Source organism: Octopus bimaculoides, chromosome 3, assembly GCF_046866305.1.
Source record: "Octopus bimaculoides isolate indiv1 chromosome 3, ASM4686630v1, whole genome shotgun sequence".
Lineage (NCBI taxonomy): Eukaryota > Metazoa > Mollusca > Cephalopoda > Octopoda > Octopodidae > Octopus > Octopus bimaculoides.
In genome coordinates, this window is record NC_142930.1 from 76754281 (window position 1) to 76782258 (window position 27978).

The window sequence follows — 27978 nt, forward strand, 5'->3', positions numbered from 1 at the left end:
GGCCGTTAAACAATGATAATGATGATGATAATATATACATAAATACATATATACACACACACACACACATATATATAGATATATATATATATATATTTATATATATATACATAAATACATATATATATACATATATATAGCTACATAAGGGATGACATAGACTCCCTCACACACATTCCAAATACGGTTCCAGAAAACACCATACTTGCAAGCTTCGATGTCACGAACTTATACACAAACATACCACACACCCTTGGTCTGGAAGCGATAAAATACTGGGTAGAGAAATATAGGGAACTCACAGATAAACGTTTCAAAACAGACTTTATCACCAAAGCCACCCAATTAATACTTGAATAGAACACATTCTCATTTAGCAACAAACCATACCGACAAATAAAGGGCACGGCGATGGGTACGAAATTTGCACCTTCATATGCCAACCTAGTGATGGGTTTCCTTGAGAACAAGCTATACGATGAAATAGGGAACACCTTCGAACACAACTTCAGAGAAGAGGTCAAGAAAAAGTGGAAATGCTACCTCGATGACTGTTTCATCTTTTGGAACAGATCAGAAGATCTACGAACATTCCACAACATCCTCAACACACTGCACCCATCTATCCACTTCACAATAGACACCAACTACAACGAACTCCCCTTCCTAGACATCAACATCAAGATACACAACTCCATCGTTACAACAGACATCCACTACAAAAAAACCGACACACACCAATATTTAAATTTCTACTCCTGCCACCCATCCCACATAAAGAGAAACATCCCATATAGTATGGCAAGACGCATATGCAGCATAGTGACCGACTCACAGACACGCCACACAAGACTAGAGGAACTTAAAAACTTCCTACTAGAACAAAAATACCCACTCACCTTAATAGAAAACGGAATCGAAAGAGCAACAAAACTAGACATTACACAACTCAGAACACCAAAAAAGAAAAACAAAGAAAACATCATCCCTTTCATTAACACACACAACCCTACAATCACCAACATGTTTCACATTATACACTCAAACCTACCAATAATCCAACAAAGCCCCAAAATGGGAAACCTACTAAACAAACATCACATAAAAAACAGTAAACGTCAAGAAAAAAACTTAAAAAAACACCTCACAAGTGCGAAATTCTCAGCAGAGAATAAAACCGAATTCTCCGTAAAAGAGTGTGGAGATGGTAGATGTGGAACCTGCAGCAACCCCAGCTACAAATATATAGAGGGGAACAAACAGATAAAATTTAAGAGTGGTCACACATTCAATGTAAATGCAGACATGAACTGCAAGACGCAGAATGTAATATACTGCATAACCTAACCCACATGCAAGGAGGATTATATAGGTGAAACAGGAAATTCCTTATGTCAACGAGCCAGAATTCACCGGCAACATGTCCGACAGGAGGAACTACGGAAAATTCCACTGAATGAGCACCTAGGAACATGTGGGGAAGGAAAATTTAAGATCTTTCCCTTCTACAAATGCTCAAGGAATGATACCTCCTTCAGGAAAAATATGGAGAAATACTTCATAGCAAAATTCTCACCAAAACTGAATGGCTGAAGCATGCAGATCACAACCCATCCAGACAGCCCCCTAAAAAACGGCAAGAAACCCAGATAGTGGGACATTTTTATATCAACAAGAATTGAACCCAGTTACCTAGGTTCTCATATTTCTCTCCCAACTTAATTTGAACTAACCAGCTGTATAGATATCATCACAATTCCTTCCTTCCGTTTTACACCCCTTTCTATGAAAAGCAACTTCAAAACGATCACACCTGCTTTTGCCATTCCTTTAAAAGGCTAAAAATAAACTTATCATTAAAAAGAACTAACCAGCTGTGAACCCAATTTTCTTCTTTTCTCTTTCCCATCGACACACACGTGCACACATACAGACGCACACACTAACACAAAAAAACACACTCACACTCTCTCTCTCTCACTTTTCCTCACCCTCTCTTACTATCCTATATATCTCTCTCTCCACCCCTACACACTCAATAAAACTATATAAAGAGACCCAATGTTTTTTCTCAAAACAATTTGAAAAACCTACACCACTAGGTGAAAAGCGTTTCATTTAATATGTGACATTAATAAAAATCTGTAAATGTACAAACATCCAGGTTTCTGAGTACCTTAATTAAAATTTTTTTCTATATAATTTCTGTACATCACCTCCAAACCTTCAAATATACATATATATATATATATATATATATACATATATATATATATATATATGTTTATAAATATATATATATACATATATATATATATATATATATATATATATATATACACACATAAATACATATATATGCACATATATATCTATCTATCTCTCTCTCTTTATATATATATATATATATATATATATATATATATATATACATATATATACATACATACATATATATATACATACATACATATATATATACATACATACATACATATATATATATATATATATACTTAGATATAATCCAAGAGAGTTAGGGGTCGAGGATTCAACCCACTAAGGGATAATATATATCCAATATACTGCTGGGAGGGTACCCAACTATTGTCACACTAGTATTTTACCAAGTGCAATAAGTGGGTGCAGGTAAAGGTTTTTTTTTTACCCTAAATTTATATAGCGATAAGAAAATGGAAGGGAATATGAGGTACGCATCAACTTGCAGACACTATATTCCGTTAATTAATCTGTTTATTTTATAACCAAAATGACAAAAAAGACAATATACAGGCACTTATGACATACCATGTCATATCATCAATTAAGATTTCAAATTTAATGGACATCTAGCAATTGGAGAAGGGACAAAATCTTACAGCTGTTTGCATGCCCAATACTATCTATATAACTCCAGTACGCTGGAGTAGTTAGTAGATGAAAATGATGTAATGGGGGTACATGCATGATTCACTAGGCCTCTTCAGAGATTTACAAAATTCAATTCATGAATTTCGCAAAGTTTACATACAAATATAAAATAATAATAAAAAATAAAAATATAAAAATATAAGGCATATAAAAACATACAAAAAGTATATAAAAAAATCGGGTGTATGGATGTGTGTATGCACATGTGTATATGTAAGGGTATATATATATATATATATATATATAAAAGGTCCTTGTCGTTCATCTTCTCGATCTTTACATTTTTCCTTAAATATTTCTTGAGTCCTGCTTGCGTCATCCTAGCCTCTTCAAACGCTTTCACTCCACTCCACACCCTTGTTCGCCATCCAACTCGATCTGAAGCGAGGGCTTCTATATCTTTTGGAACCATTCCAATTGACTTCATAGCAGTCCTTATGCCATCCTTAAATCTTTTTTTAGGTTTATGCCGATAGCGTTTCCCCTCTGTCTTTGGCTGGCCTCAAATCTCACCTGCGAACCCATGGAAAACAAACTTCAACCAGCTATTCTGATTATATGTCTGTGCACACGCTTGAATGTGGTGTGCCAGAGGGCTTGCAAATCCAATGGGGGTCTTAAAAGACATGTTAGGATCCACAATGAGCAGAACTTACCTGCAGGTATTGGTAGTGCAAATCAGAGGTGCAATCTGTGTGGGTGATTTTTTCAAAACATTGTCTGGTTTAAAAAAGCCATATCAGACGCCATGAAAGGGCTAAGGTGTAGGTGCAGGAGGTGGTCAAACTCTGTGTAAGGAGTAGACAACCACCACCATATATATATGTATATATATGTATGTATATATATGTGTGTGTATGGATATGTATATATGTGGGTGTGTGTATATGTATGTATATGTATATGTATATATATGTATGTATGTATGTATACGTATATATATGTATGTATGTATGTATACGTCAGGTCACTTTCAAGTGCTACTGGTAACATGTAACCCAGTACAACCTGTTGCACGGTCAGGCCGTCGGCGACTAAACCGGCAATTCCACCAAGTTTCCTTGGTGAGGAGGGTGTTTATTGGACACCCTGTGGGATAAAAAACAAAATCCGTCAAAGGGCGGAGGAACTCTTGCGAGTCAACAGCCATCCAATGTGTGTGTAGTTATGTATTTACTCTATATCTCCACTTTTCTCTCACTAATCGTAGATATTGTAAATTTTTACAGTTTGCTCATTATATATATGAATAAAAAAAAAAAAGAAAAGGAGAAAAAGAATACAAAAAAAAAAACATTTTCTGTATATTTTTACAGTTTGCTCATATTTTATGTAAATTTTTATAGTTTGCTCATATTTTATGTAAATTTTTATAGTTTGCTCATTATATAGATATTTTTACATGTATTCCATATCGTATATTTTATGTTTTTTACTTCTTTATCCAGCTTAATGTTGTTTTTTGCGCGGGGACATAGAAATAATTGGACTGAATACCCGATCGCGCAGTTAAATCATTGGGAGTGAAGGACCCCTCGCCCTTGTTAGGCAACTGGGATAACTCCGACATAAAACCTGCGGCTCAGTGGTTACCGATGATGTTGAATTGTTCTTCTTTTCAGGTTATTGGCTACTGTTGCTTAGTGAGTGGGATTGACTCAGTGCACAGCCTTTCTTCACTTTAAAAAAAATCTTCTTGCACAGGCACTGCACGATAACAACATGGATTGATTGATTAATCAATTAACTAATTGATGATTGTTGATAGTGCTGTGAGTCTCAACCAAATGGCTGGCTGTAGCCTTAAAAAGCAAACAATCAATGATGTACCAAAACAGTAAAAAAATAAATGGCAGTAAGGACTCTGGAACCACATCAGATGAAAGAGTCTGGCCCGGCAGGGTATCCAGAGCATCACAGTCTGAACCCGGCCGTCATCATGCTACTGTGATAGAACCAAATAAAATACTGAATATTGGCTGTTGGAATGTACGGACACTGCTTGACCGCAAGTCCTCAGAATGTCCTGAACGCAGGGCTGCTCTTGTTGTGAAGGAGCTTCGACGCTTTGATCTTGATATCGTTGCTTTGTCTGAGACGAGACTGGCTGGAGATGGTCATCTTACAGAATCTTGTGGAAAATATATATTCTTTTGGAAAGGGAGAGATGAAGAGCTTAGAAGAGAGGCTGAAGTGGCATTTGCTGTTAAGACTATTCTTGTAGACATGTTGGAAGAATTCCCAGTCGGGATTAATGAGCGGCTTATGTCCATGAGAATTCCTTTGGTTAAAGGAAATTATTTAACCTTGGTGAGTGTGTATGCTCCAACTATGTGCTCTACTAATGACGAAAAAGTTTCTTTCTACCATGCTTTGAAGGGCATTATAAGTCATCGTACTGGGTGACTTTAATGCTAGAGTGGGTAGGGATTTTAACACATGGACAATAATTGGAAAGCATGGGGTGGGAAAATGTAATAGTAATGGTATGCTTCTGCTGCAGATGTGCGTCTGTGTGTTACCAATACTGTGTTTCAGCAAAAGAATAAGTTTAAGACCACATGGATGCACCCTGCATCTAAAGAGTGGAATATTCTGGATTACATCCTTGTTAGGATGTGTGACAGACATGATGTGCGGTGTGTTCGTGTTCTTCATGGAGCTGAGTGTTGGACTGACCACCGCCTGGTACGTGCAAAAGTCAAATTAATCACAAAACGTAAAATCCGGGCTGCAGGTTTTACCCTGCCTAAAAGACTGAATGTTGCTCGTCTTAGTTGTAATGGCGTGAAGAGAACTTTACGAGAGGGAATGAATGTTGCCGATTTTGGGGAAGATTGGTCAACCCTCAAAAAGTCAGTTTATGATATAGGCAGGAAAGTTCTGGGATTGATACAAAGAAAGCATCAAGATTGGTTTAAAGAAAATGATGAACATATTGATGATTTATTGGTTGTTAAAAGACGTACTTTGTCATGCTATTTGTCAGCAAAGCCACAGGAGAGAGATGTATTACATAAGGAACTCAAGGATGTGAAATCACGTGTGAGGCGGAGGCTCTCTCAAATGAGGGATACCTGGTTGAGTAAGAAGGCTGATGAGATACAGGCGGCATCGGATTCCAATAACACAAAGCTGTTATATGGTCTCTTGCGAGAGGTTTATGGCCCGACTTCTTCTCTGATGACACCACTTCGAAGCAGGGATGGTAAAGAACTTCTTTGTGATTCACAAGGAATTCTGTAAAGGTGGCAAGAACACTTTGATGAACTCTTGAATCAGCAGTCTATAGTTAGTGAGGATGTTCTCAATCGCATCCCTGAATTACCTGTGAGGGCAGCTCTTGCAGAGCCACCTATGTTGGAAGAAGTCGTGGTGGCTGTCTCAAGGATGAATAATGGGAGGTCTCCGGGTTTGGACGGTATTCATGCAGAGTTGTTGCAGCATGGTGGCGAGAAACATCTACAGCAACTTCACTCCTTGTTTTGCAGGATATGGGATAGTGAATCTGTACCTGAGGACTAGAGAGATGCAGTAATGGTGGTCTTTCATAAGGGAAAGGGTAACTGGAATGATTATGGTAACTACAGGGGAATATCATTGCTTTCTGTCGTAGGAAAGGTTTTATGCAGGGTACTTCTGGACCATCTGCTGAAACACGTTGCAGATTGTGTGTTTCCAGAAAGTCAATCTGGTTTTCTTGTGGGAGGTGGCACTGCTGATGTGATCTTCTCAGCTAGACAGCTTCAGGAAAAATGTGTGGAACAGGGTCTCGATTTATATCAGGTTTTTGTCGATCTGACAAGGGCCTTTGATACAGTTAATTGAAAAGCACTATGGAAAGTCCTCCCTTGCTGTGGTTAGGTCTTTTCATGAAGACATGAAGAGTAGGGTTAATGTAAGAGGTAAAATGTCGGAGCCCATCTCAATACAAAATGGAGTGAAGCAAGGGAATATTCTGGCACCGACTCTATTCGTCATATATTTTGCGATGGTTTTCTGTATTGCATTCAGAAATTGTAGATATGGTGTTTACATCCATTATCGAACTTCTGGCAGCATATTAATATCAGGCGCTTTGCTGCAAAAACAAAGATATTTACCTCTATCATAAGAGACCTTGTGTATGCAGATGATTGTGATCTAGTAGCGCACACAGAGATTTATATGCAACACACTTTGAATGCATTCTCTGATGCTTGCACTGCTTTAGGAATGACAGTCAATCTCAAGAAAACTGTTGTCATGTACCAACCTGCCCCTGGTAAGCAGTATATTGAACCAAATATCTATGTGTATGGTAAAAGACTTGGTGTAGTCGATCAGTTTGTCTACCTGAGAAGCACTGTTAATAAATATGGCAATTTGGACAATGAAATTCCATATAGAATTAGGAAAGCAAGTGATGCTTTCGGAAGGCTAGAAAGACATCTCTGGGGTCGGTGAGACATATGCAGGAAGACAAAGATAAAGGTGTACAAGGCGTGTGTACTCTCTTCTCTTCTTTATTCTTGCGAGACCTGGATCACATATCGTTACCACCTTAAACAACTGGAACGTTTCCATCAGATGTGTCTCAGATGGATCTGTGGCATCAAGTGGGAGGACCGCATCAGCGATCTTGAGATATTGGAAAGCTCTCGGTGTGAAAGCGTAGAAGCTCTTGTGTTGAAGCAAAGGCTCAGATGGAGTGGTTATCTGGTCAGGATGAAAGATTCAAGGATGCCAAAACAACTCTTTTATGGAGAGTTAGCTAAAGGAGAATGACCTCCACATAAACCAAAAAAGAGATATAAAGACTTGCTGAAGGTTTCCTTGAGAGATGACAACATCTCTCCTAACACATGGGAAGGCATAGCTATTGACCGTGGCAGGTGGAGAAGGATTGTGCATGAGGGGACAACTACTTTTGAGAAATCACGAATTGCACATGAGAAATTAAGGAGGGATGTCAGGAAGGGCATTGTTGTTGCACTTCCAGATGGTAAGAGTCTTCCTGACACTGATATGCACTGTCTGTGCAAGACCGTGCCTCAGTACAGTTGGACTCATGAGTCATCTTCGGAGTCATAAAGCAAGACCGATGATTGACTACCAGGCTGCTGGTGATGATGCTACACACCATACTAATCATGTCTGTCGGGCATGTGGAAGGGAGTGTGATTCAGAAGCACTTAAACAACACGCAAAGGTATATGGAGCCCAATTACAACAACAGCCAGCTATTGCCAGTAAAGGTTTTGGATGCCAACTCTGTGCAGGACATTGTAGATCTTTGGCTGGGCTAAAAAGTCACATTCGATCATAGCACCATTAAGTTAAGCTTCGTGCAATGGCCATACTCGATAACGAGGGGGCAGCCATCATGTATGTATGTATATATATATATATATATATGTGTGTGTGTATGAGTGTGTCTATGGGTCTATATATATGTATATATATATATGTATGTATGTCTGTGTGTGGGCGTATGCATACCTGTATATATTTACAATCATTTATGGGAATATCGTGTGCTTGTAGATGTATATATTTAGATATTTGCATCTATACGTATAGATATATGTAGTTGTAGGTGGGTATGCACTTATATCTGGGTATGTATGTATGTATGTATGTATGTATGTGTGTGCTTATTTGACATTTAAGTATGTATCATGTGCCTGCAAGTACTGGTGGATGTATGTAATGATGTGCGAATACAGTTATGTGGATGTGTAGGTTGACTTATATGTATATGTATGCAGGTGTGCATGCATGTGGTTGTGTGAGTGTGTACGTGGGTAAGTGCACGTGCACTTATATATATATATGTGTGTGTATGCACATTTTGAGTGTGTATATATGAAGATGTGTGGGTAACTGTCTATTATGTGCTAAGGTCTCTGGTACTTAACGCTATTTTGCTAAGGTTTGGACAGATTTATTCATCGATTGTTTGATTAGTTAATTAATTATTTACTTATTTATTCATTTAAGTAGGTGAAGAATTGGCTGATTGATAAATGAACTGATGTACTGGTTAATTAGTAGCTAGAATAGTTAGTTATGTAGGATACTCAAATCTTAGGGTCACCCCCATTCACTCCTGTCTCTATAGTAAATAGCATCCCATGTATATACCTAACAGTAGAAATAATGAGATATATTTACACGCGAATCACTAAGTTTATGAATAACTGCGTTAGTGGTTCATTAGTTGAGTGACTCTATTATATAGAGAATCCAGCTGTCAGACATAGAAAACTCTTAAGCATAATCTAAGACAGTGAGTCGGGTACAATAGCTTTTGATCGTACTTTCACCAAAAATAACTACAATTTGATAACATATAGGTATACGTTATATATATGTAGGAGTCTTAATAAGTAATCTGAGACTGTATTATAGATACAATCTTAGCATTTAACGCCAACATACCGCTAAGTAGAATACGAGCAGTGTAGCCGTTTTATTATTATTATTTTATGATTTTTACTTTGTATTTTATTATACTTATTTATCGTGTATTTACTTATTAATTTTTTCTATATGTGACTGGATTTTCATGGATGAATTCATGAACTTTGGTTCTTTAGTTGCACATTTTATGTGCTTTGGTTCTTTTGTTGCACATTTTATGTGCTTTGGTTCTTTTGTTGCACATTTTATGTGCTTTGGTTCTTTTGTTGCACATTTTATGTGCTTTGGTTCTTTTGTTGCACATTTTATGTGCTTACTCCAGTGTAACCCGCTCCTTTTTTAGAAAGTTTGAGCAACTCTACACAAGTAGGAAGATACAGCTGAAAAGATGGAACTTTACCCATTGGAATTTTCCCAAAAGAATATACCTATCCCTGCACAGCTCTATAATGTTGTGATCTGAGATTAGCGTTGGTGTCATTTACACATTGTGGATGAAATCCACATTGTTTGCAAAGCAGAGATCAAATATATTGTTTGCCCTAGTTGGTTGGAGTATTATTTGTTCCATACGTAAATTGTTGCTTTTGCTCGCATCACATCATTCCTGAGAAAAAAGGCCTTCAGGCCATCTCACATTAGGCAGGTTGAAGCCTCCCATGAGAAGTACACTGATGTACTCTTCTAGTTTGGTTAAGACCTATTCTTGCAAGGCAGTCTTCTAATAGGTCTGTATGATTCGGGGGATCTGGTGGGCAGTATGTAGTACATATAACTATGTCAAGTTGTCTTATTTGTACAATTAGTGTGTCACACATTGAGCTTGAGTGTGACAAAAAGATCTGGGGCGTAAGATCTTCATGGCTGTTCATTGGAACTCCACCATGGCTCCTGTCTTTTTTATCGCTTCGCAATACCATGTGCTTTGGTATGTGTATTTCTGCATCTGTGATGTCAGGTTTTAAGTGCGTTTCAGTGAGTGCTATGCATAAGGCTTGAGTGTATGTTACTAGGTCTCTCAGGAAGGTAATTTTAGTTCTGTTACTGAGTTGTAACAGTCCTCTTACATTTATGAAGTATATTAGTGTGACCTCTATGCTGATGCCAGTGGTAGCCACTCTGTTGTCGCAGTCTTGTGTATTGGTCTGGAATTGATGAAACTAGGTTAGTTGTAAAACGATCTTTTGAGCCATGCATAAAAAAGATGGTTCCTCAGCTGCAACCCTTATGATGGCATCTGGATAGAGCTGGTTTATAGAGGTAGTGCACACTACATCAGCGTAATTTAGCTTTGATGCAGATGCTGCATGATTTTTTCCTCTTTAGAGTCCTCCTGTGTCTTTTGGAGGGAGACTTTTGTTTTTGGTCTGCCTGTTGTATGGTTTTGGATGCAGGAAGAGGCAGTTTTCACTATGACGCTTTAGATACAAATAATTACAGAGGTATCAAGTAGTTAGATCAGGTAATGAAAGTCACGGAGGGGTCATAGCCCAACTAATTAGGGAGAGAGTCAGTTTAGATGAGATGCAGTTTGGGTTTGTGCCAGGGAAAAGCACCACTGATGCTATATTTCTGGTAAAACAGCTGCAGGAGAAATATCTAGCCAAAGATAAACCTCTGTATCTGGCTTTCGTTGACATGAAGAAAGCCTTTGACACGGTCCCCCGATCCCTTATCTGGTGGTCAATGAGGAAACTAGGGATAGAAGAATGGTTAGTGAGAGCTGTGCGAGCCACGTACAGAGATACTGTCAGTAAGGTAAGGGTTGGCAACGAGTACAGTAAAGAATTCCGGGTTGAGGTAGGGGTCCACCAATTTTCAATTCTCAGCCGCCTCCTATTTATCATATTCCACCAGGCAATAACAGAGGAATTCAAGACAGGGTGCCCCTGGGAGCTCTTCTATGCTGATGACTTTGCACTAATTGCTGAGTCACTATCAGAACTAGAGGAGAAGTTTCAGGTGTGGAAGCAAGGACTAGAATCGAAGGACCTTAGCGACAACCTAGCTAAAACCAAAGTCCTAATAAGTAGGAAGGTAGACAAAACACAAACCCCTTCAGGTAGATGGCCCTGCTCGATCTGTAGAAAAGGCGTAGGTAGAAACTCTATAAGATATACCCAGTGCAAGCTATGGACACATAAGAGGTGCAGCAATATCAAAGGAAGGTTAACTACGAAGTTAGTTTTTGTATGTGGCAGATGTTCAGGAGCAATAAACACTGTAAATGTGCAGAAAACAACTCTGGCCACATTCCTGGGAGAAAAACTAGACTTGGTTGATAGTTTCCGCTATCTAGGTGACCAAGTTAGTAGTGGGGGTGGGTGCGCTGAATGTGTAGCTGCTAGAATAAGAATAGTCTGGGTAAAGTTCAGAGAGTTCTGCCGGTGACAAGGGGCCTCTCACTCAGAGTAAAAGGCAGACTGTATGAAGCATGTGTATGAACAGCCATGCTTCATAGCAGTGAAACATGGGCCGTGACTGCTGAAGACATGCGTAAGCTCGCAAGGAATGAAGCCTGTATGCTCCGATGGATGTGTAAAGTCAGTGTGCATACTAGACAGGGTGTAAGTACCTTGAGAGAGAAATTGAACCTAAGAAGCATCAGTTGTGGTGTGCAAGAGAGACGATGGCGCTGGTATGGTCATGTGGCGAGAATAGTTGAGGATAGCTGGGTGAAAAAGTGCCACACCCTAGCAGTTGAGGGAACCTGTGGAAGAGGTAGGCCCAGGAAGACCTGGGATTAGGTAGTGAGGCACGACCTTCGAACATTGGGCCTCACCGAAGTGATGACTTCTGACTGAGACCTTTGGAAATATGTTGTGCGTGAGAAGACCCGGCAAGCCAAGTAAGACCTAAATCCAAGGCCTCTGCCAGGAGTGTAGCCAGCCCACTTATGCGTAACTCTGCCAGATCAGATTGGAGCCTGGCGCAGCCATCTGGTTCACCAGTCCGCAGTCAAATCGTCCAACCCATGCTAGCATGGAAAGTGGATGTTAAACGATGATGATGATGATGATGATGATGATGATGATGATGATGATGATGTCCATGCCAGCAATCACCATGCAGGACAAATTTACAAACTTGTGTGCATTTCCTAACTATTTGTGTCTTTGCATATTAACTGTCAGACTTTTTTGTTTTACTCGGGGGCTCTCTTTTGTTTTTTGCTTCCTTTTTACTTATATTATCCTTTTTTCTTCTTTATCTTTAATATTTAGCCCTTTATTAGTTATTCATGCTCGAATAGTGCTTTTTATGGGCCACCAGCACAGGAGTCAGTCAGGCAGCAGTGGCAACGACAATACTCAAATTGTGGTTTTTACATGCCACTGGCATGGGAGCAAGTCAGGCGGCACAGGTATCGACCACATTCATACAGTGCTTTTTACGTGCCACCATCACAGGAGCCAGTCTGGTGGACCTGGCATCGACCATGCCCAAATGGTGCTTTTATGTGCCACCAGCACAGGTGTCAGTCAGATGGCACTGGCATCGGCCATGACAATGATTTCACTTGACTCAATAGGTCTTCTCAAGCACAGCATATTGCTCAATGATTGAAGCGCACTCTTAAATGGGACGTTTAAACAACACTGGCACAGGCTACAGCTACAGTCCCACTTGGCTTGCCGAGTCTTCTCAAGCACAGCATATCTCCAAAGGTCTCAGTCACTTGTCATTGCCTCTATGAAGCCCAAAGTTCAAAGGTCATGCTTCACCACCTCATTCCAGGTCTTCCACAAGTTCTCTCAACTGTTAGAGTCTGACACTTTTTCACACAGCTGCCCTCATCCACACGTAACACATGACCATACCAGTGCAGTCATCTTTCTTGCACACATCTGATACTTCTAATGTCCAACTTTTCTCTCAGGGCACTTACACTCTGTCATCTATGCACACTGACATTACACATCCAACGAAGCATACTAGCTTCATTTCTTGCAAATTTACACATGTCCTCAGCAGTCACAGCCCATGTTTCACAGCCGTGTAGCATGGCTGTTTGCACACGTGTCATGCAGTCTACTTTTCACTCTAAGCAAGACGCCCTTTGTTACCAACAGTGGGAGGAGCTCTCTGAACTTTGCCCAGGCTATTCTTATTCTAGCAGCTACACTCTCAGAGCACCCACCCTACTACTGACTTGGACACCTAGGTAACAGAAGCTATCAACTACTTCTAGCTTTTCCCCCTGGCATGTGATGGAAGCTGCTTTCTGCACATTTTCAGTGTTTATTACCACTATGCATCTGCCACATAGAGAAACTATCTTCCCAGTTAGCTTTCCTTTGATATTGCTGCACCTCTTATGTGTCCATAGCTTACACCAGGTACATCTTTTCTACAGATCGAGCAGGACCATCTACCTGAAGAGATTTGTAATTTGTCTGCCTTCCTACTTACTAAGGCTTTCGTTTTTGCTAAATTGACTTACTTTCACACCTGAAACTTCTCCTCTAGTTCTGATAGTGACTCAGCAAGGTTGTCAGCATAGAGGAGTTCCTCAGGGGTATCCTGTCTTGAATTCCTCTTTATTGCCTGGAGGACTATGATGCATAAGAGGGGATGAGGACTGATCCTTTATGGACCCTTACCCCTGCCTGGAATTCTTCACTATGTTCATTGCCAACCCTGACCTTCCTGACATCCCTGTACATGGCTTGTCCAGCTCTCACTAACTATGCATCTATCCCTAGTTTTTGCATTGACAACCAGATAAGAAATTGGGCGACCCTGTCAATGGCTTTCTCCACGTCAACGAAAGTCAAGTACAGAGGTTTATCTTTGGCTAGGAATTTCTCATGCAGCTGTCTTACAAGAAATATAGCATCAATGGTACCTCTCTCTGGCACATATGCAAACTGCATCTCGTCTAAACTAACTCTCTTCCTAATTAGTTGGGCTATAACCCTCTCCATGACTTTCATCATCTGATCGAACAATTTGATACCTCTATAATTATTTGTATTCAATGCGTCACTTTTACCTTAGTAGCAGTTGACTATGGTGCTGCTACACCAATCATTGGGTATGATTCCGGAATGTATCACCTGATTGAATACTAACCTATGTTATGCATTCTTCACTTGGGAAGGTTTTGGCATTCATAAGTAGCCATCTTTCCCTGTTTCCTGGCGAAAATGTAGTCAATCTGACTAGTGTGTCTACCTGACTGGTAGGTGAACAGGTGACTAGCAGGTTTCCTGAAATTAGTATTACGAACCAAAACACATTTGCATCTCACAGCCTTGTTCCCTCTTCATTGTGGGAACCAAATCCATAGCCACCATGTACACCAATTTATACATATATAAACATACACACACACATACATACATATACATACATACACACAGATATACATACATAAGCCTACATACATATACATATATTCATGATAAATAAATACATTTTATTTAATATAATGCTTGAAATAATACATTTAATAAAGTTTTCTAAATACATATTTAGAAGAGTGTTTACAAGATAAAGCACGTTTCTGTCTTTCATTAAGAAGTTTCTTTTTGATGTTATAATTTGATATATACCATCCACATATAAGTTACATCTATTATCAGCAAGATTATAAGATCTAACATGACTCAAGTATTTGCTATTTAATGTTGTACAATTTCATACTATCTTTTAACTTCCATATAAACTTACTTAAATTGGTACTGTTCAACCATGAGCAATGATGCATCTTTCCAGGAGCATATTACTAATTTGGTAATAAAATGCAGACAGCTAGCTAGATGGACCCTCTGAACTTTCAAAATGAGAGAAAAGGAGACATGATTGTCCTTTGGGGGGCATATGTCTTCAGCCACTTGGACTACTGCTACCAACTATAGTCATCACACAGTATAAAGTTAACAGCGGAACTTGAAGTAATCCAACAAAGCTACATTAAGGAAATCATCTCAATATAACATATCAGTTACTGGGAAAGACTGAAAGAATTAAAACTCTTCTCCTTAGTAGGAAGGTGGGAAAGATATGCAGTGATATACATCTGGAAAATCCTGGAAGGCCTTGTACCAAACTTTGGCATTGAAAGTTACACAAACAGCAGAACAGGGTGTCACTGCATAGTGCCAATGATCCCAGCATCACCATCAAAATACAGGACCATATACTGCAACAGCTTGGGTTCAAGGGCCCATAGCTCTTCAACATCTTTCCAAGATGCCTGAGAGACCTGCATGGTGTGGATGTAGGTACCTTCAAAATAAAACAGCATCACCTATCAAGGGTTCCAGATGAGCCTACATAATGGTAGGAAACACAGATGAGGGAAGCAGCCTCAAACTCCCCCATTCACCAAATGCTGCATATGAGAGGTTTCAAATATTGGTGCTGCACAGCCAACAGTGGTACTTCAGCATGACAGCAGCTTTAAAGCTGAAGGGCTTTAAGAATTAAAGAACATACATACATACATACATACATACATACATACATACATACATATATATATATATATATATATATATATATCTATCATCATAAATATACAGGGATTAGCAATTGAGTTGCTTCTCCAACATACTGAAAATTTAGAAATAGCAGTCAAAGAACTACTGATTCCAAACTACAAATTTTTCTCTAAAGCGGATGGCGATATTTATGGCACACATAGAATATTTGGGCTGAAGATTGGAATAGTGAAATTTCCATTCACTTAACCATGAAACGATTCGTATCCAATTAACTAAAGGCTTGGTTTGTTTACGCTTTTCCCTCCGGTTTTTTGTTCTATGTGTGCCATAAATATCGCCATCCGCTTTAGAGAAAAATTTGTAGTTTGGAATCAGTAGTTCTTTGACTGCTATTTCTAAATTTTCAGTATGTTGGAGAAGCAACTCAATTGCTAATCCCTGTATATTTATGATGATAAATAGTTTTACCGATAAAGGTTTTTTCATACTGAACTACTTGGCAAAATTGTTAATTATTAATTCTATTATTAATTGACGATTCTCTGCCCTTATTCTTGTATATTTTATATTTGATATCTCTAAGTTAGATAGTTAAACCGTAAATCCCTCCACACGGGACTTCTTTTCATATTTGTGACGCACATGGAATAGATTTCTTTGAGGTGAGGTGCCTGAACTCGCTAGCCGATGAATTCCTAAGTGCCTTTCTTATCGTTGATTTTTGGTGTCGCATGGCCAAAAATTACCGTGAATTTTTTTAGAGACACTTTCAAATTTATCAGAATATTTGGGCTGAAGATTGGAATAGTGAAATTTCCATTCACTTAACCATGAAACGATTCGTATCCAATTAACTAAAGGCTTGGTTTGTTTACGCTTTTCCCTCTGGTTTTTTGTTCTATGTGTGCCATAAATATCGCCATCCGCTTTAGAGAAAAATTTGTAGTTTGGAATCAGTAGTTCTTTGACTACTATTTCTAAATTTTCAGTATGTTGGAGAAGCAACTCAATTGCTAATCCCTGTATATTTATGATGATAAATAGTTTTACCGATAAAGGTCTTTTCATACTGAACTACTTGGCAAAATTGTTAATTATTAATTTTATTAATTCTATTATTAATTGACGATTCTCTGCCCTTATTCTTGTATATATATATATATATATAATTATATGTATTTCTTCTATCTTAATGAATAAAAATTCTTCGGATAGAATAAATGGGTTAATAGAAACCAATGTAGCAAAGAACACAAAATAACTGTGGTGTAGTTCCTGTTTTTAAGGCAGGAACTCCTTGAAATTTTGGGTATTTGAGTATATTTAAAAATGTAAGGAATGGAGAAAACGCATGTTTTAATTGTATACTTTATTCCTACATATGTTTCAAAGGATTACAACCTGTGTGATCCATAGGGATCTGTGATATTAAAATTGTGATATTATAATTGTAACCACTATCCGGTAGCGTCCAATTTTCTAACGGTTTTTTTCAAGTGAATCATCTATTGTTTTCATACTCGGTCATAATGTCTTACGTTTAAGATGATTCCCATGCATTCCCTGAAGAGAAGGTTACAATTTTAATATCACAGATCCCTATGGATTACACAGGTTGTAATCCTTTGAAACATATGTAGGAATAAAATATACAATTATAACATGCGTTTTCTCCATTCCTTAAATTTATATATATATATATATATATATATATATATATATACATACACATACACACACACACACACACACATACATATATATATTAGATAATAAAACGAATGGCTTACACCTGGAAGCATACTGGGAAAGCACGGTCGCTTTCACAGTGATTGTTATATGGCAAATGAAAGACAGAAGATGGAATATACGAGAATTTATTATCAATCACGGCAATTATTTTGACACATCTAGCATCAATCCCTCACAGGTGGAACACTCAGCAATTGGTTCAGGAGCATCCGGCAGACCAGGTGTATCTCTTCGAGATATATATATATATATATATATATATATACACACACACACACACACAGATATATATATATATACATATATATATATACATACATATAAATACACACACACACACACACACACACATACATAGAAGCCATAGTCATTCGTAATGAAAAGGAATATTCGTGGAATGTATCAGTGAAGGCTTCAGTAAAATGTAAGCACAACAGACCTGATATAATGATTTGGGATAGTGAAAAGAAACTGCACAATTGTAGAAATTAGCTGCCCAACGGATGTTAACATAAAGCTGAAGATCAGTGAAAAAGAGAACACCTATGTTGAACTATTGAGAAATCTACAGTTACTCTATTACAGATTATAAGTTCAGGTTTATACCTGTAATTATTGAGGCCCTGGAATATGTAATACACTGCCTAAATACCAATCTTGAGAAATTAGGCTTCTAAAAACCAGAAAGGAGAAAGTTAATTCAAAGGCTACAGATCCAATCCATCACTAGAACTGCAAAAATCTGTAAAACTTTCCAGTTTATCATTTAAATGTATATGAGCATGTCTAGACATCTAACTATATGCATGAGAATACATACATAAAACATACAAATCTGCACAGACATACATGCATGCATGCATGCATGCATGCATACAAACATACATACATACAAACATACAAAAATACCCTGTTGTTGATGCTGAAATTCCAATGAAGGACCCTTGGATCTAGGTTAGAAACTGGTTCTTTCTCTATTTGCAAGAAATCTTGAAATAAACTGAATGACAGACAGACAGACACACACATATATACATATATGTGTGTATATACATAGTTGAAACAAAAGACGAAGTGTATGAACAACAAGTGTATTAATCTGATGCTCAGGAAAATGAAAAAGTCTTTTACGTTTTGAGCCTCTGCTCTTCAACAGAAAGGAATAAGAGAAAATAAACAGAGAGAGAATATATGTACATAGATACATACATACATACATATACATATGTACAACATATATATATATATATATATATATGATGGACTCTCCCATCAAAGACAACTTATGAGCATTCAGCTCTTGCTGAACGACCTGCACAAATGATTTGTTTATAGTGTTCCATAGCCTACACAAGTGCAGCATAACCGGCCCATTCAAGAGTACCCTTCAATCATTGAACAATAAACTGTGCTTGCGAAGACCTATTGAGTCAAAGGAAGTCATTGTCATGGCTGATGACAGTACCGCCTGACTGGCACCCATGCCAGTGGCATATAAAAAGCACCATTTGAGTGTGGTTGTTGCCAGTGCCGCCTGAGTGATTCCCATGCAGGTGGTTTGTAAAAAGCACCATTCAAGTATAGTCAATGCCTGTACCGCCTGACTGGCCCTCAAGCCTGTGGCACATAAAAAGCACCCACTACACTCTCGGAGTGGTTGGTGATAGGAAGGGCATCCAGCTGTAGAAACCTTACAAGATCAGATTGGAGCCTGGTAGACTTCTGGCTTGCCAGTCCTCAGTCAAACCATCCAACCCATACCAGCATGGAAAGCGGACGTTAAATGGCGATGATGATGTTCCAATGTTTGTGCTGCACATTAACTCACTCTCTCTATCAAATCAATGTTGTTTGAAAAGGTGCACTGTGTACCACGCATCAGGCGTTGAAATGATCACAGGTCAATGTGAGATGAAGCGTTTTGCTCATGAACTCAATGCCTCAATTGTTGGAGTGTCAAAGACTTTAGTACACTTTCAAACAATAATTTTCTGTACGGTTCACTCCAGTTATTTATGTAATGACAAGTAATGAAAAAGAATAATAATAATAGAACTACATTATCCAATGGTTAAGCTAACCTGTAAGTTGTTACTTTCTCTAATAACTTCTAGAATCATTTCCCTTTAAATCGTTGAGATAATTCTCATGTGTTTCTATTATTCTTTGCTTTGCTGTTTTGATTTCCTTGTGGCGAAGCTAGCCATTTCTTTCATTTCTTGTTTGTGAAGCTAGCCATTTCTTTCTTCCATTTCCCTATTGTCCTTTGCTGCCATTTCGATTTTCTTGTGGTGAAGCCAGCCTCCTATTTGACCACTTCCAACTGTAGATTATATAAAGAACCCCTTCGCACATGGTTTCTTTCAAACCTCAACTTGCTCTGCTAGTTGACACCATCATATCATAACATGAAATGTCCAGCCACTAAGCTAAGAAACTTCTCTAGTTTTTAATCATTCATCATTCTTTTCATTCATTTAAGATGTATTACTAACATGCTAACATTCTTGAGATAAAATAACTTCATAACCTGTAATTTGTTACTTTCTCTAATAATTTCTAGAATCTAGAACTGTATCCCTTTAAATACTTGACATTATTCTCATGTGTTTCTATCGTTCTTTGCTTCATTGCTATTTCGATTTTCTTGTGTCAAAGCTAACCTGTAATTCATTACTTTCTGTAACAAGTTGTCATAATTCTCATGTGTTCCCATTGTTCTTTGCTTTGATGTTTCAATTTTCATGTGACAAAGCTAGCCTTTTCTTCCATATCTTGTTCATGATACAACCACCCATTCCTGCCCTCATCAACAAATTTCAGAAACTCCCTTCTCACTTATTGGAAATCACTTCTCCTGCACTGGAAATCCCTTCTCTCAATACTGGTAATCCCTTCTCTTGTACCGGTAATCTTTTCTCATACTGGTAATTTCTTCTCTTATACCGGTAAACTCTTCCCTCATACTGAAATCTCCCATGGTGTTCTGCCTCACTTCTGCACCAGAAGACCGACATGCCTCTTTCCTTCCCTTCCTTCCAAACAATCTTCCTCTCACACGCACTCTCTCTCTCTCTCTCTCTCTCTCTCTCTCTCTCTCTCTCTCTCTCTCTCTCTCTATATATATATATATATATGTATATATATATATATATATATATATATATATATATATATATATATATATATATATATATATATATATATATATATAAATATATTCAGAATGGACTAATCCAAACAAATAGCAGCCCATTACTTAATTTAACATTCGCATATTTATATCTACACTTATATTACAATGCTTACCTTACTCTCATCCCCTATAGAGGCAACAATTTTAACATACTTGAATGATGATAGGTTAAAAGCAAGAACAACTGTTATGACATGTCTGTTATCAAATGATCACAGAAACCTTCTTTTCTGGTGCTGAATAACATCTCTCCTTTCTACGTTCTCTCCCACATCCCTTTCCCAGTTTTCAGAGTTGGCACTATAAATGTAGGTCTAACAGAGGTGTGTTGATGTATGTTGAATCCGAGACATTAGGTGGAGAGGAGCTTCAGCCAGGTTCCTCACAGGCAAGACACATAGGTATAAAATCTTCTGGGAAGGTAACAGTGACGGAGTAGGTGGTGTGGGCATACTTGTTGCAGAGAAACGGCTAAGGTGGTTAAGGTCATAGAGGTAGTCAGAGTGTGTTATAGAGTACTTAAGCTCAGGCTAGTCTTGCAGAATAGTATAGCTACAGTTATATCTGCCTAAGGCCCACAAGCAGGCCTACCAAATGAACAAAAGGACCACTTTTATGGTATTCTTTTGCAGGCTACCTCAAAGACAAGTGACAATGATCTCATTTTCACAGCTGGGGATTTCAATGGACATGTCGAACGGCAGCCTGGTATCTTCCATGGTGTTCATACGAAGAATGAACAAAGATACTGGAGTTCTATGATGCAAATAACCTTTTGATCTGCAACACCAACTTCAGGAAGCCAGCCAGCCACCTGATAACCTACCAATCAGGTGACTCTGCTAACCAGATTGATTTCATTCTCACCAGACAGCCGGATGCATGGTTGCTCTTAAATACAAAGACCACCCTCTGGCAAAGAATGTAACCCCTACCCCCTAGCATAGACTAGTCATTAGCGAGTTCAGACACCAGGCCAGAAGGATGCCAAAAAACAGACTAATCTGGAAAAGAAGGATTTGGAAGCTTAAGGACCCTTCATATGGTTAGAGATTTAGGGACATCCACATTGAGAAATTTGATGAGAGGGAGAAGTTACAAACTTGTGACATAGAGGGCAACTGGGAATTTCTGCGAGACAGCTTGCTGAGTGCCACAGACAAAATCTGTAGCTGGTGCAAAGTCCCTTCCAGACCTAGAGTAACGTGGTAGTGAAACAATACTATAGACAGGGCCATAAGAGAAAAGAAACAGGCCTGGAAGAGTGGAGGCAGCAGGGAACTGTATGAGATAGCCAGAAGGGAAGCTAGGAGACCGGTATATCTAGCCAAAGGAGAAGCAAAAAAGAAGTTTGCCTATGTTTAACATCGTGAGCCAAAGAACTGAAGTATTTCGGATTGCAAGACAGTGTGTGAGAGAAAATTGTGATTTTATAGGAGACATGGATGATGGTGCACTTGCTTTTAACGAGTCTGCAAAGAAAGAGGCTTGGAGATGCCATTATGAAAGACTGTTGAACGTGGACAATGAATAGGATAGTCTGCCAAATGTTGACCCAATTGAGGGACCAGCTACCTGAATCAACAGTATGATGGTAGATAAAGCAATTAAGGATATGATGACAGGGAAACTAGGGAAAGACAGGTGGCTGGTGAGGGCTGCACAAACTTTGTACAGGGACGCTACCAGTAAGGTGAGGGTGGGCAATAAGTACAGCAAAGAATTCTGGGTACAAGTAGCGGTTTACTAAGGATTGGTGCTCAGCCCCCTCATAGACCTCCAGGCAATAACAGAATAATTCAAGACAGGCTGCCCCTGGGAGCTCCTCTATGCTGATGACTTTGCTCTTATAGCTAAATCACTACCTGAACCAGAGAAGAAGTTTCAAGTATGGAAGTAAGGTCTGAATCAAAGGGCCTTAGAGTTAACCTAGCAAAAACCAAAGTCATAGTAAGTAGGAAAGCAGACAAATCACAAATCCCTTCAGGTAGAAGGTCCTGCTCAATCTGTAGAAAAGGTGTAGGCAGAAACTCCATAAGATGCACCCAGTGTAAGCTTTGGGCACATAAAAGGTGCAGCAAAATCAGAGGAAGATTAACAGGAAAACTAACTTTTGTATGTGGAAGGTGCACAGGTACAGTAAACACTGAAAATGCACAGAAAATAGACTCCATCAACTGCCAGGGAGGCAAGCTACAGGTAGTAGATAGCTTCCATTATCTAAGTAACCAAGTTAGTAGTGGAGGTGGATGCTCCGAGAGCATAGCTGTGAGAATAAGATTAGGCTGGACAAAATTCAGAGAGCTCCTACCCCTGCTAGCAACAAAGCGCCTCTCTCTCAGAGAAGAAGGCAGATTGTTTAATGCCTGTGTGCCAACAGTCATGCTGCATGGCAGTGAAACATGGGCTATGATAGCCAAGGACATGCATAGACTTGAAAGAAATGAAGCCAGTATGCTTCGCTGGATGTGCAATGTCAGTGTGCATGTTCGACAGAGTGTAAGTATCTTGACAGAAAAGTTAGGCATAAGAGGAGTCAGATGTGGTGTGCAAGAGAGATGACTGCGCTGGTATGGTCATGTGATGTGTATGTACAAGGAGAGCTATGTAAAGAAGTGCTGATCTCTAACTGTGGAGGGAACCTGTGATAGAGGTAGACCCAGGAAGACATGGGATAAGGTGGTGAAGCATGATCTTCAAACTTTGAGCTTCACAGAGGCAATGACTGGTGACTGAGACCTTTGGCAATGTACTGTGCTTGAGAGGACTCGTAAAGCCAAGTGTACCTGTGCTGGTAGCACATAAAGAACATCCTTTGAACGTTGGGCCTGATGGAGGCAAAGTAGCTGAGTTCCTTTCAAGCATTGGGCCCCACAGAGGAAAAGTGGCTGGGTTCCTTTCGAGTATTGGGCCACACAGGGGCAAAATGACTGAGTTTCTCTTGAGCATTGGGCCTGACAGAGGCAAAGTGGCTGAGTTCCTTTCGAGTGTTAGGCCACATGGAGACAATAACCAAGACCTTTGGCATGATGACGGCATCATGAGAAGAAGACCTATCAAGCTGAGCAAAATCACAGCCATAGTAGATACCAATGTCACGCAGATTGGCCTCCATGCCAATGACATGTAAATGCATCCCGGTGTCATGCAAATGGCACTTGTACTGGTGGCACATAAAAGTATCCATTACACTTTCAGAGTGGTTGGCATAAGAAGGAGATCCAGCCATAGAAAACCATGTCAAATCAGACTGGAGTCTGGTGCAGCTTTCCAGTGTGCCAGCTTAGTCAAACTATCCAACCCATGCCAGCATGGACAATGGATGTTAAATGATGACGATGAACTTTCTCTTTGTAAGGAAGTAGAAGTAATTAGTAGGAGATTCAGTTATTATTCTGGCAATTCAAACAACTACATACAGGTTTTCATGCTTCTTTATGTTAGAATAATAGTTTATACAGAGGGATACTTTTCCAACTTAATGAGTAGAATGCCTTTTTTTGTCTTTTGTGAGCAAGGCTCACTAGCACAAATATTATTATTTGAAAGAGATAAATAGCAAGAGCTAAATTTACAACAATATAATCAGTTGTCTATACTTAAATTCAATGACACTGTGAATTTGTAAAAATGTTTGTATGGGCATACATAAAAAGTGCACATATGTAATTCAAATTTTTAAATGATTTAGTAATTGGTTGAAAACTTATGGAAATCTATCTGATTTATAATTCCCATAAAATCTAATGGTTTCATTTCATCTTGGAATATAAAACATGTCAGAGCAAGAGAGAGAGAGAAAGAAAGGAGAAAAAAAGAGAAAAGAAAAAGAGGAATCAAAACTAAATGAATTGATTCCTAGAATACTATAAAACATTTTGACTTTATTACCTTAAGTTATGTAAGTTTCATGAAGTTCAAGTTGTAAAGTAGTTTCAATTACAACTCAAATGCAGCACTTTATCAATAAGTTTATCATGAACATCAATTAAAGGAATATGTTGTTTTTATCTACAACACAGGTAGTCATAATGTATTTTAAAAGGCAGGAAGCTGTGGAGTAAAGTTAGCTCATAGGGAGTTGAATCTTAGTTCCAGCCCATTTTTTTGTAATTTTTGTTTTGCAATTAAAATTTTGAGGTAAGTCATGGAAGTTATACAAGTGTATTTCTCTTCCCTTATATAATAAACCAAATTATAAAATGTATTAACCTTTGAAAATATTACTACATTAGTAAGAAAATAAGGAGTTTACTGACATATCTAAGCCATCTTAGGAAAAGAAAAAAACATAAGGTGAGTACTATAGAGGGGGGAGAAATAAAAGGAGCTGAATGATAATGGTAATAACAGTTACAGAGGAACTGCTGGGAGGAAATGAAAAAAAAATTTAAGCAAACCTGTTTCCTGAAACATCCATGACATGAAGTTCCTTCAAATTGCCCAATTCTTGGGGAAGTCGAAGCAAGCGGTTATCTCGCAGAGATAAAACCCCAAGTTTGGAACATTTTCCAATCTAAAAAGAACAGACAACAGTAAATCATATCTACAGCAATTTGCAAAAAAGCAAAGAAATAAGTTAAGTATATGTTTAATAATACAAATCAAGATTAACAATAAAACTCAGTACATATTGAAGCAGCAGCTTATAACATAACAGGAAATATTTCTTAGTTCATTAGATGAGGTAGAGCAAAATTGCTTAAGCATCAGATGAAATGCCATAATTTATTTGTTCTGTCTTTTGACATGATGAGATAAAATCCTGATGAGGTTAATTTTGCCTATCAATCTTCTGGAGTTGATAAAATAAAGTACCAGTTGATTACTGTGGTTGATTTAATTGATTAATCCCTCCTACATATTTGTAGCCTTTTACCTTTATTAGAAATAGTTATACAATGATCAGCAGGTGCATTTGAATGTTTAAAAAGCAGCTTATCTTGTAGAATAAATCCAGCACACACACACACACACACACACACACACACACACATACAAACAAACAAACACAAAAAAAAAACAGAAACAACATCTACAGCAACAATGAGAGATGCATGAAAATCAGGAACAGAAAGCATTATTAAAAGCAACCAAGACAACAACCATACCAGCCACAAGAGACAGAGCAGCTACAGCAACCATTCATGAACAAGCTCCTTCAAATTACACAGTTATCTGAAAGGAAAATGAAGAGTCGATAGAGTTTATCTTTTACTTGTTTCAGTCATTAGATTGTGGCCATGTTGAGGTATTACCCTGAAGAGTTTTGGTTGAATGAACCAACCCAAGTACTTTTTTCAAAGCCTGGTGTTTATTTTATTGGTCTCATTTGTTGAACTGCTTAGTTACAGGGATGTAAACACACCAACACCAGTTGTCAAGTGCTAATGGGAAACAAATACACACACACACATGATGGGCTTTCTCCAGTTTTTGCCTACCAAGCTCACTCACAAGGCTTTGGTCAGTTCAACGCTATAGAAGATGCTAACCGAAGGTGCCACGCTGTGGGACTGAACCTAGAACCATGTGATTGGGAATCAAACTTCTTACCACACAACCACACCTGCGCCTATGTCTGTAGGCAAAATTTTAACAACAGGTGAGGGCTTTCATGCACTCTCCCTTTCCAAAACACTACAAGAGAAAGTACTAGTAAGAACTACATAATGGTCTGACTCTCCATCAGTTACAACAAGAGTTCCAGCTGACAAGTGTTCAACTACACTGATAATATGCTGTATTTTAAGAAAGCATTGCCCACATGATGTGGAACATTTTAAAAGTTTATTCAGAAAAATTTTGGAGACAAGTACAAAGGCCCTGAAAAAAGAATAAACCAAAAAACTAGGTTAAGTGACTGACCCGCTTTTTTGTTTTTGTTTGTTTCTTTCCTGCCTCCTGAAATAGTAATACTGAGAATAGGTTGTATAAATGCTCATAGTGGAGAGACAGGGAAGCGGGGACATCTAATCAGTTACCTCAAGTTACCATGTAGGGATGCAGTAGCCATTAGTGAAACCAGGACTTCTAAAACACAGTCATTTACCTATCTTTTAGAAGCCTATGTGGCTTAAGCCACTTATCCAGATTAAGTGAAGTAGGCTTGCATAAAGTGGTATGGCAGTGCTGTTTCAGAATGACCTTGACATAAAGGTAAGTGCAGTTTTTCTAATCCTGATTGATAGACCGATACCTTTGGATCTAAGCAGCAATAAGGGTGATGATGCAGCCTTCAGACTAGTGCCTCTTTATGATTCAACAGCCAGGTTTCTTTAGAGTCTTCAATGTTAGTGGGAAGACTATATGGGAATAATGGATAGAAGAGTAGGGTGCAAAATCCTTGAAAAAAATCTCTAGCACAGTCAACTGCCTGACAGGTTTTGCTCCAATTCCCCTAATATGCTAATATGGACATGATCAAAATCATAGTGGATCATTTAGATAGGATTTTTGTCAGGTTAGCAAATAATTCAGTATAAGTTGTCCACAGTTTCACACCACAAATTTGTAACCTTTACAATCAATTTCACAAGACAAATAGACAAGAACCTGGTTACAGGGAAATGAATGGTGCAAGATTTCAGGGATTTGACTGGGCGCTAGTGAAGTGGAAATTGACAGGAGCCATCATCAACAACAGTTGATGGGTTTCACTATAAAGAAAAGTCAGAGAAGCATCTTTTAGTTGTAACAATGAAATAGAAGAAAAACTAGTTGCATAGAAGAGATATTGTAAGAATAGTGCTTGTGGCAAGAATGGCCCTTTGACCATTACTTTGCAGTGAAATATAAAGGGTGTGCTGTCCAAGTTAGGGTAATTGTGCTGAAACATGAAGGTATGAAAGCTGTCAGTTGGACTCAACTAATGGAGCTGTAACAACAAAGCTAGAATTAAGTCCAAGATGGATTGCAGCAGGCATGAGCTTTCTAGTTTCAAACACATGAATGTTGTTTTCCATCTGCACTTTGACAGTGTTTTCAAGGAACAGTGGACTGTCCTTTTCTAAAAGCTACAGGGCTTAAACAGAAGAACTAAGAAGCTGCTCACAATGCACAATGTGTACCACCCTAAAAGTAATACTGACAGGCTCTACCTACCTGAAAGGAAGGTTGCAGAGGATTGCTAAACTGTGTTGTATGTAGTGAAGGAAGAATAGTATGCACAACTAGAAATATCAAACAATTAATGAAACAGTAAGAGCATTCAAGAACAGGAGGTAAAACAACAGAATAAGT

General features: G+C 38.4%; 1 protein-coding gene across 2 annotated transcripts in view; it reads right to left on the bottom strand.

The window, feature by feature from the left end:
* LOC106871622 (protein scribble homolog) overlaps positions 1-27978 on the bottom strand; it is a 772291-nt gene that overhangs the window by 513283 nt on the left and 231030 nt on the right. For both annotated transcript variants that reach the window (XR_016241095.1, XM_089349239.1), the window contains exon 8: positions 25137-25252. Coding sequence is in view for 1 of the 2 variants with exons in the window: in XM_089349239.1 (XP_089205365.1) it covers positions 25137-25252 (116 nt within the window). In the remaining variant the exon portion in view is untranslated. The remainder of the gene's footprint in view (positions 1-25136; positions 25253-27978) is intronic.